The 10,781-nt window shown below is 41.9% G+C and overlaps 1 protein-coding gene across 2 annotated transcripts in view; it reads right to left on the bottom strand.

The window, feature by feature from the left end:
- Window positions 1–254: 254 nt before the first annotated feature.
- The window catches only part of SH2D1B (SH2 domain containing 1B), a 30,021-nt gene continuing 19,494 nt past the window's right edge, over window positions 255–10,781 (bottom strand). The window contains exons 2-4 of one of the 2 annotated variants that reach the window (XM_019986968.2): window positions 8,584–8,647; window positions 6,114–6,279; window positions 255–4,261 (exon numbers count right to left, since the gene is read on the bottom strand). In XM_019986968.2, coding sequence (XP_019842527.1) covers window positions 4,224–4,261; window positions 6,114–6,279; window positions 8,584–8,647 — 268 coding nt within the window. In that variant the 3' untranslated portion in view covers window positions 255–4,223. The remainder of the gene's footprint in view (window positions 4,262–6,113; window positions 6,280–8,583; window positions 8,648–10,781) is intronic. The other variant, XM_019986977.2, reaches the window with a different exon arrangement.

Below are 10,781 nucleotides of genomic sequence, written 5' to 3'. Positions count from 1 at the left end.
CTTTTCGCTAACCCTATATTTATAGAATAATAAGAGATGCCCTATCCTTCTTTACCAGAACTTCAAACTCAGTTTTATAAGAGTATTAATGAGTTTTCAAACAACACATAGACTTTTCCTTACAAAGCTGTTGTGAAAAAATAGAAAAAATATAAAGACCGCTTCATCCACTCTTCATGGTTAGGATAACCATGATTCAACAAATTATAGTTCTGTTTGGTTTATGAGTTTTAATGCAAAAATCTTAAATGAAATAACTTACTGAATCCAACAGTTTATTAAAAATAATGTAAAATGATCAAGTTAAGCATACAAGCATGGTATAAGTTAAGAATTTAATGTAATTTACCTCTATAATGGAATGAGGATTAAAGGAATGTGGCTATCTCTGTAGATACAGAAGCAAATCACTTAATACATTTCAAAACATTTCTGATAAAACTAAAATAGCCTTCTTAAAGGCTACAACAAACACTGTGCGTAAGTGGAGAAAATGACTAAGCATTTCACACAATATGGGAACAACGCAAGAACGCTCACATTCTGATTCGTATTTAATGTATAGTGGAGGTCCTAGCCAATCGAGTAAACATAGAAAATAAATAAAATACATAAGGGTTGAAAGGAAGGAGAACAAAATGCTATCATTTGTAGCTGACAAAATTATTTACATAGAATTTACAGTTTAATTTACAGTAGAATCAACAGATAAACCAGGACATCTAACAAGAGCATAAGCAGTTTGCTACTGTCGTAGTCTATCAGAAACGTAACAAAATATATGACTTAAAGTTATAACAACTAAAAATAGGAATTACCCTAACAGAATATACAGGACTTCCACAGTGAAAATGTATGATTTCATTAAAGACCAAAAAAGCTGGCATAAATAACTAGAGTAGCATGTTTACACATGGGAAAACATCACCAGAATTTCAGTCTCCCCCAAGTGCAAGTTTACTCAAAATTCCAGCAAGATGTTTCAAGAAACTTATTTATTCTAAAATGTTTGTGGAGGAATCAAGGTCCACAAATAGCTAAAATGATTTTTAAAAATGAGTGCTTATCCTAAGAGACAATTACAAAGTCAGAGTATTAGAATAGTTGTGACATAAAGAAGAAACCATAAACCAGAGGAGGGACAATGGATTATTAAGCAGGTATAAATCTGAAAACCACTTCAATAGAGATGGAAAAATACAAAGCTGGATTCTTACCTCTCACCATGGACAAAGGTTAACCCCAGACTCATCCTTTATTCAACAAACACTTATTGAGCATCTGCTAGGAGCGAAGGACTTTTCTAACACTGGATATATGCCATTGAAAAAGGCAAAAGTCCCTGCCATCGTTAAAACCTTTAGTGTAGAAGGTAAAAGTATAATGTAGAAGGTAAAATTATATAATAAAAAGTATATATATATAGACGCTTGGAGTGGGGAAGGGCTTGTAAAACAGGGATCAAAAAGCACAAAGCATAAGGCAAAAAAGCACTTCATGGGCTTGATTGTATCATAATTAAATCTGAGTACACTTTATGACCCACCCTCATAGTCCAGAGGAAGCCTCTTACATGTGCATAAAGAGAGGCTGTTCATTACAGTGATGTTCCTAGGAGCAGGGAGTTGGAACCAACTTAGATGTGTGTCTCTAGAGAGATGAGAAAACAAAATGTGATGGGTGCATGCTGTGGAATACCATGCATGAGTTAGAGGCACTGGGTTAGATGTACACTCAAGAGTAAGGAATAGAACTAATCATAATATTGAGGGGAAAAAAGTAATAACAGAATTGGAGCAATAGCACTATATCATGTGTGTAAATATAAAAGATATATAGTCTCAACCAAATTTGTATATTCTACAAGAGTGCATACATGTAAGTAAAGGGAAAAAAAGTGTTAGTTGCTTAGTCGTGTCTGACTCTCTGTGACCCTGTGGACTGTAGCCCACCAGGCTCCTCCATCCATGGAATTTTCCAGGCAAGAGTACTGGAGTGGGGTGCCATTGCCTCCTCCAGGGGATCTTCCTGATCCAGGGATTGAACCTGGGTCTCCTGAACGTTGCAGGCTGATTCTTTACCATCTGAGCCACCAGGGAAGCCCATCCACACAAGGGCATGTATCAAATAGTGTGGAGCTGGTTCCGTTGGAATGGGAATGAGGGATGAAGGGAAGAAAAATGAATGTGTCTTTTATGGGTGGATAGTGATAATGAGTTAAGAATTAAATAATGTGATTAACTCAACTCTCCGTACCTAAGTCATTTGGACCCCAGAAGACGGAGGACTGTTTGAATGTAGGATAGCTCCAGCAGGCTCCGATTCTTCCTACGTTGAGTTCTTCCTACATGTGGCTAGACTGCCCTCCTGTAAACACGCAGCCGCTGCTCTGAGTTCTTCTGTCTGGCTTCACACCCAATGAGTCTTCTGCTCCCCCTTTCACAGGACGGCACTGCCAACACTGAAACGGCTGCTGTAGTTTATTGTCTTCCCTCTTCCAGTCCCACATACTCAGATCTTCCAGCTGTTCTTCGTATGACCTGTTCACGGCCTTCTAAATTTCAGGGAACTATGCAACGACATCCACATTGACTATGAAATGTGGCTTGCTTGTTTGAGAAATATGGCTGAAATCCCACCAGGGATCAAGCTCCTTGTAAGGTGCTATGCATAGGTGCTCAGGAAAAAAGGAAATCACTTCTATGAGAGTAATAATGGAAAGGTCTTGAATTAACAATCATATTCTACTTGATTTTGAGATGTATATATAGAGTTCAAACAAATCTTTGCTATCCAGAATGAGTGACCACATTTCATATATATTGATTTATTCAGGAAATTTCCACTGACCATGTTTTCTGTGCCAAGGATTGCTGCAGTCCCAGATAACTGGAACATGTTCTTTGTACCATGCAGAATGAATCAAAGACCCGGAGCCGAACCCTGGGGAGCAGGTTTGCTTCTGGTGTCCTTTACTGAACCATCCATAAGTATGCTTATGTGGCTCCTGCAGTTCCCTTCTTCTCTACTATGGTTTGCTGTGACCTAAGAAGTCAGAATGGCTCGTGCTTTTGGGATTCCAACCACAATGTCTGTTCTTGTTTCCCAGAAATCCAAGCACCTCTCTTTAATAAGGCCAGGGGGGTGAAATGAATCCCTAAGGTTTGAAGATAGATCAGAGAATGGGCATAGCATGTGGTACATTCCACACTAAGCAGGTCTTAATTTAAAATGTGAACTAGGAGAAAAATACAAAGGGCCTTAGAACCAAGCGACAAATCCCTCGGGAATGGGCTCCTAGTCAGTAATGTCTCTAAATGGGGCACGGTTTTGAGCTGCAGGCATTTCTGTGTGCCGTGGAGGATTCACGGGGAGACTCAACCGCACTTTAAAGCCTAGTCAGAAACAGCACCAACCACTTTCACAGCAGCGACGTGGTTCTGCATTGTGACACACCTTCAAAATCCCCACACGTGTCGCAAAGCAGAAGCACGTCGCTGCTGTTAAAGTGGTTAGTGCATAAATGAAACTAGGCAGAATCAAAGAGGAAGTGTCTCCAGGGCAATGTTTAGCAGGGATGGAGATTAGAAAGAAGGTGGGTCGCCCAGGCTGGAGGGAGAGGGTGCATGAGTGGGTCTGGGCTCCCACCATCACCAAGACCAGCACGGGCAGGGGCAGAGAATGTGTTGGCTGTTTTGGGAGTGTGAGATCCAGTACCCATGTCCGTTACTCAGGGGCTCCCCAACGCCACCTGACTCAACCAGCCTCAGCAGAGAGGCCGGGCGTTGGCTGTCCTCTGCCCAGCCACGAAGGAACAGAGGCCTAGAAAGAGGAAGCGGTTTGTCTGCAGTCACATCGTCATGACTGGAACTCAGCCTCCGAAGGAGACAGCAGCACTCTCTTCTCTCCTCTCTGGTCGCCTGGTTGAAAGACGACCAGACGTCAACGGTGTTGTTGTGGTAGCACCTTTAACAAGTCAAGAATAGGTTCAGGCGGTCCTATTCCAAGAAAGAACAGTGGGAGGGAGAATGGGGTTTTGAAGCTCCTCGTTTTGTATGCATGGGAGGCAGGGACTGATTTCTCTGAGGCTGGTGAACAAAACATCTTCAGTCACTCAGACCAGGAGAGTCTAAGTTGTCCCCTAGAGTTTGGTCTTCCAGACCCACACACCTGCAGGAGAAGCAGGACCGCTTCTATAAGTGCTTCATCCAGTCTCCATCCCTTCAAGGCAGGACATCTACATAGTCACTGCCACTGTTCTCTGGGGAGAAAAGGAGACCAGCCGTGAGGCTTCACACCCAGGAGTCACCCTGACCAACACCTCTCGCGGGAAAGAAGCCCTCTGCCCAGGCACAGGGTGGTCTTGATGCCACAACAGAGTGACATCTTCACGGGCTGGGGTACCACAGGGAGCTCTCCTGGCAAAATAGGGGGCCTGTTTATAAGTCAAGTACCAGAGTTTCCAGCACCAGATGCCTCCACTCAACAGCAGAGAACCTATGCCTCCCTGAGGGTGAGAACACCTGAGGCTTGTTCTGAGGTGGCCAAGGGAACGGGGGCGGGGGAGAAGATGAGCAGCTCAGAGGAAGTTCCTTCCGCCTTAATGGCTGAGGATTTAGGAGCTCGTTCTGCCAAGGCTGCCTGAGCTTGGACAACTGGTGTGGTGAGATTCCTGCTCAGCTCTTGGAACGAACTCCAAAGGGTTCTCCTCTTGGGATTTGTGGTTATTTTATTTATCCCTGAGACAAATACTACCGCCACCCTCACCCTGAGCAGCTCATCAGGGTTTGCCTAAGGACTACAGCATGGGTCCATCCCTAGGTTGCTCCTCTGCCCCTCTTTTATTCTTTGTATTTTTATTCCTTTCTGTAAGTTATGGTAGAAAATGGCCATGGGACCACATCTGCAGCTGCAGCTATAGCAAGCAACTCTGTGACGGGCTACACACTCCTCTGCCTGGGGGAGGGAGACAGAAACAATGGGAGAGGAGGGCTGTTTTCTCGTAATTAAAAAACTGTGTTTAGTCCTGGGGAGGTGAGAAGCTTTCTCCGGCAGTCTAAAGGGCAGCTTGGCTGTAGACAGAGTATAATGGGTGTGTGGTGACCGCAGACTTCCTGGAACCCTCTGTCTGTTCCCCTCCTTGCTCCCTGGCTAGCCCTCTGCTCCCATTACATCACCTGCCCACTGAGGACAGAAATCCCTTTAATGGGGCTCTAACCATACATCCCACCTTGAGAAAACAGGGTTAAACTGTAAATGTCTCAGGAAGTCTGAGCTAAATTCGAACTATGTTGTGACTGATGGATACTAGATTCTTTTCTGCGAACAGATTTCAAGGGGTGTACACAAGAGTAGCTGCTTGGGATATGACCTGGATCCTGTGCACTCAGATTTACTGATTCTCTGCACTCTCATTTCCCACCATGGCTTGATAACTCTTAGGATGTATCTGAAATAATTAGTCCCCTGCTCCCTGCTAAGGCACTCCAGTCGTGTCTGACTCCGTGCGACCCTATGGGCTGTAGCCTGCCAGGCTCCTCTGTCCATGGGATTCTCCAGGTAAGAATACTGGAGTGGGTTGTTATGCCCTCCTCCAGGGGATCTTACAGACCTAGGGATCAAACCCACATCTCTTACGTCTCCTGCAACGGCAGGCGGGTTCTTTACCACTAGCACCTGGGGGAAGCCCAGTTTGTCCACTAACACTACATAAATGAATGCTTAGCAAATATTGAGCAAAATGTAACAGGATGCGGCTTGGAGAAAGAAGTTGAAGCATTTTTCTCATTTGAAAATTCTGCTTTTTGGCCATCTATTCCCAAATATGTGATTGGCACAAGGTCACAGGGTGAGTTTGAAGTTGGCTCACGGAATGCCCAGGGACGACTCTTCTCCCTGGGCTGCCCGAGCACAGAGAGCTCTGTGCATTTGCCACCACCAGGAGCATGAAGGCGCTGCTTCCCAACAAGATAGAAAAATGCTGTTCGCAGGATGAGGCTTTTTTAGAGCTAACACCATAGAAAGGAGCGGTTATCTGTATGGATTCTACCCAGTAGGGCAGTAGTAGAAGTGGGACTAAGGCTCTTGTCTGGCCCCCCTATGAAAGTTTTTACCATAAATACCATCCAACTCTATCTTCGATCTTCTCCATCTCAGGCAGGATCCGGTTCTCTTTATTGGCTTTACAAGGTGAAACATCAGTCCTTGATGTGGCTCTTCAAACTTGGAGATCAGTTCCTTCAGGTTTGGAAAGATCTGTCGTCTAACGCCTTCCGCTGTCTGCAAAAGTGCAGGAAGGAGAGCACTCATCACCACGCAACTATGTGAACGCTGACACCTCTCACAACAGTGGTTTCAGGGCTGCCTCTGAGCAGCGAACTGAAAACAGGTGGCTGGCATTTCATGTGTGGGAGCTCACACCACACACAAAACACAGAAACCTTCCCTCTAAAAGCAGAGCTCTGGCTTGAGCTGCTGTGAGTAAAGAGGATTAACAATCAAGGGTCCCCACCTCAGTCTGCAGTGTTGAGTGAGTTCCCATCTATGGCAATCTGGGGGCAGCTCTTGTAGGTACCCTGTAGAGGGTAACCCCTCTAAGAGCTTATGTGAGAGTGTAAGCGACTGATGCAGGAGGACTTCAATGGGAAATGCAATCTCTGTACTTGATGGTGGTCCAGTGGTTAGGAATCGGTGCTGTCACTGCATGGTCCTGGGTTCAATCCCTGATCAAGGAATTAAGATCTTGCGAGCCACATAGCAAAAAAAAAAAAATATATATATATATATGTATACACAAAAGCCTACATACTTGAATTCAGAATCTCCGTGAGAGGAAAATAAGACCAAAATGTCTGGATTTAAATTGAAAATGGAAATGTCAGCATGATTCAGGTAAAATTATGAACAGTTGTTTTCTGTTTACCAGCTATAAGCAAAGCACAAATTTCTAGTCATTTAAAAAAAAATAATAATGCTTTCACTTTTTTTTGATGTGGGCCATTTTTAAAGTTTTTATTGGATTTGTTACAATATTGCTCTGTTTTATGTTTTGGTTTTTTGGCCATGAAGCATATGGGATTTTAGTTCCTCAACCAGGGGTCACAGCTGCACCGCTTGAGTTGGAAGGCAATGTCTTAACCACTAGACCTCCTGGGAAGTCCCTCTACTACAATCTTATAGAAATAATTTAAAAACACAAAAATTTCCTCAGCTCTTGTGTAGTTGTGTTTCTTGATGATCACTGTGGTTCCCAGAGGGCCAAGGTGTTGGTCTGCAGAGAGGGGTGGTGATGAGAAAGCTCTGGGACCTGCAGTGTGTTAACCTCTGTGACAGAGACTCGGGCTGAGCTGGAAGTCGGCTCCATGAAAGGCTGTCGCGTCAGCCCAGGGCAGCTTCTAGCCCCGGCCCTGATGTAGAGCTGCTTCCCATGAAATGCCCCTGCGTCTGTTAAAAGAGATGTGGATGCTTCTCTGTTTTGTCCAGACAAGAGACAAAATGGGGCATTAAGGAATTATCCAGAATTTCCCAGAATATGCACAATAAAGAAATAAATGTTTTAAAATGAGTTGCTTTAAAAGATTCAAAAATGTTTTTTAAATTTCCATGTATATCCTTCACCCGCACCCCAAAGGTTAACATTTTATTGTATTTGCCTTTCATCCTCTCTTTCTAAATATACAAATGTACATATATTTATCCTTTTTAAAAAAATACATGAAAGTTACTGACATGATATCCCTTTAACCTAAATACTTCCTATTTCCTAAAAAACAAGAATATTACATACCCAGGCTAAAATAAGGAAGTTGATGTGATACTGTTTACTGATCTACAGATCTTATTCAAAAATTTGTCAATTGCCTCAACAATGTCTTTTGTTTCAAAGAAAAAATTATATGTGTGTGTGTGTGTGTGTATCTGGGGATCTCAGGTAGTCACAGTGCATATTAGCATATCAAAGGTTCTGAGAATTCTTGAAGTAAAAGATCTGCTTAACCTTTTTGCAAGTATTCAGAAAGATTATTTCAGGATCCTTATAGTAGTAATTAAAGATTCAATGACATTCATTATACTCTACTTGCTGCCAGAGAAGTAACTTCAAAAGAAAAAAGGTTTTTTTCTGCTTAACGCTCAGTAAACCAGACACATTAATAAAATCCCCAAATTGCCAGTTGACTGATGCTTCCTTTTGTATTTTCATCCAGGTATGGCGCACCCCCCGACCCCCTAAACATTCGGACCTCTGCCAGCCTTCCCTTTCCACCCACTCTGTCATTTAGTCTTCTAATTTGACAGTAGTCTTACATAGAGTTCAGGTTGGTATATTTGACCCCTGGAGGAACTCTGTGCCTCTACACTTCTGAAAACAGCCTTGTTTTTTTTGTTTTTGTTTTTTTTTTTTATAAAAAAAATTGAACCCAACTCTAGTGTGTCTCTATTCTCTTAAAGGAAGACAAGGTTAATTACTGATCTGACTCTAACTCACAGTGCTTCCATAGAATGCCTCCACATGGCAGAGATGCTTTTAGGTTCTTCTCCCCAGTTTTTGTTGTTTTTGTTCTAGGAGTTCTTATATGTCCTTACCTGTATGTGGAAATACCCATGTTTCTCTTTGAAGATTCGGTATGTGTAGACAAAATTTTTAAACCTGTGGAAAGATGACTCTGTGAATCACAATGTTCTTATATGCAAATCCAGGTAACATCTATCATTGTATGTTATATGCAAAGCCTTTGTCAATCTTGAATCCCAAAAAGAAACTGATCATTTCAAGCCTTCTTATCTGTGGGACTTTGAAAGAGAGTTTTTTTTTAATGGGAATCTTTATTCTGATGGAAGTCTGGGCTGTAGTAAAGCGAATAAGAGAAAATTTACAGTTTTCATTGTCTTGGTATTTCTCTCCAATTTTTTCACTTAGTACTTACTTGATACACTATGCAAAATACCATTGAGCCATTCCTGTGTTGTTTATTAATTGAAATGTCATTGATCTCATTATAGATAGTTAATGTAACTAAAACAGAGAATTAGGGATTATGTGCAAGGAAGTGGTGTATTCTGCTCTTATTCTTCATTAGAACATGAGCCACTAGCTTAGTAATCTATCTAGAATTTAGATAACAGACCCAACTGAGCAATTTCCAGAGCAAAAGATAGCATACACTACCATATTTCTTCGATTCCCAGATGTCATCAATTGTAGAATACTGTATCAATTTAATAAAGGCGTTTGAGGAGAAAAAAAATGCATCCCTTAAATGCCTCTATCAGTTGTTACCTATGTTCTGATTCCCAAGAAATATTAAAATGTAAAAAATGAGGATCAAAAACATTAACGTGAGGTTCAAATGATCTGATTCATCGCTCCTCACCCCTTCACTTGCACCCACGCCAAGGAATCGGATGACTCATCTTACAACTGAATTGGAAAGGCAGATAGCTATTTACAGCTCATTGCCAATTGTCTGGAGGCTTTAACTGACTTCAAATCCCAGTCCTTTTGTGGTATTTCCTGAGGCCAGAATAAGCTAATGGGTATCTCTGAATCACACAAGCAACAAAACCTTTTACATGAATCCTTGTCTATATGTGACAAATTAAAGTATTCCACTGTTTGGGAAGAGGTCCCACGAATATCTTTTCACAGACATATTATTCAAATCAGGATCCAAACAAGGTTCATACACCGCTTTTGGTTGATCACATGATTTCTTGAAACTCATTTATTAAATGGCCTAAGTTAAATTCTTAAATAAATGACTTTATTTTTAACTAATTGTTGTATTATCCACCTAAGAAAATATTTACTAGAGGAGTTTGAAAGAATAAAACAAAAGGAGGGTCTGTGTTAATTAGTCCAAAAGCCATATACTATTAGGTTAGAAAGACAGACCTTGCTCAGATATAGTCTTACTCATTGCAAAGCACTTTTAATGAAATAACAAACCAAATTGCAGCAAAACTTTAGAAGAAATTGCTTTATTGAACTTGTAATACTAATATGCATTTATTTTGAAATGTTTATCCAAAAAAAGCACTGTAAGAGATTACAGAGCAATGAGGTTAGTATCTACTTCATATGGCCGCAATATTATTAGTGTTAGTGTTAGTTGCTCGGTCATGTCCAACTCTTTGCAACCCCATGGACTGTAGCCCACCAGGCTCCTCTGTCCATGGAATTCTCCAGGAAAGAATACTGGATGTTGCCATTCCTTTATCCAGGGGTTCTTCCTGATCCAGGGATCAAACCCAGGTCTCCTGCACATTGCAGGCAGATTCTTTACCACCTGAGCCATCAAGGAAGCCCACAATATTATTGGGTCAACATAAAAACTTATTTTAATGCCTATTCTAATTATTACTTTATAGATGTCATTTATAAAACTTTAAAAAGATACATGATTTTTCAGCATGCATCTACACTTAAGACAGGTAAAAAGATCCTGCTTCCCTGGGGCCGTCTGCCCCCGTCACCATGGTGACAAGGGAGTCGTCTTAATCCTCCAACACTCACAGTCTTCCCTCCACCCTCACCTGGAGTCCATTCAGCTAATCTCATCATGTCCTTTATCCCTGTTCCTAAGTCATTGCAAGAACCCCAGTCTCGCATGTTGTCTGTCCCCCTTTTCTAATCCTACAGGGCTTTGTGCAACCTTATTGTACCCCCTTCTTCCCAGCCAGGAAATCCTGCCTTGTGTTCTCTAGTGCTCAAGGTCTGCTGTCATCAAATTCTTCTCTATCTTCAACCTCTTCTCTAATCATCCCTGTCACCCTCTTGCTCC

The sequence above is a fragment of the Bos indicus genome, chromosome 3, assembly GCF_029378745.1.
Source record: "Bos indicus isolate NIAB-ARS_2022 breed Sahiwal x Tharparkar chromosome 3, NIAB-ARS_B.indTharparkar_mat_pri_1.0, whole genome shotgun sequence".
NCBI classification, from domain to species: Eukaryota; Metazoa; Chordata; class Mammalia; order Artiodactyla; family Bovidae; genus Bos; species Bos indicus.
This window is presented reverse-complemented; position numbering and strand designations above follow the sequence as displayed.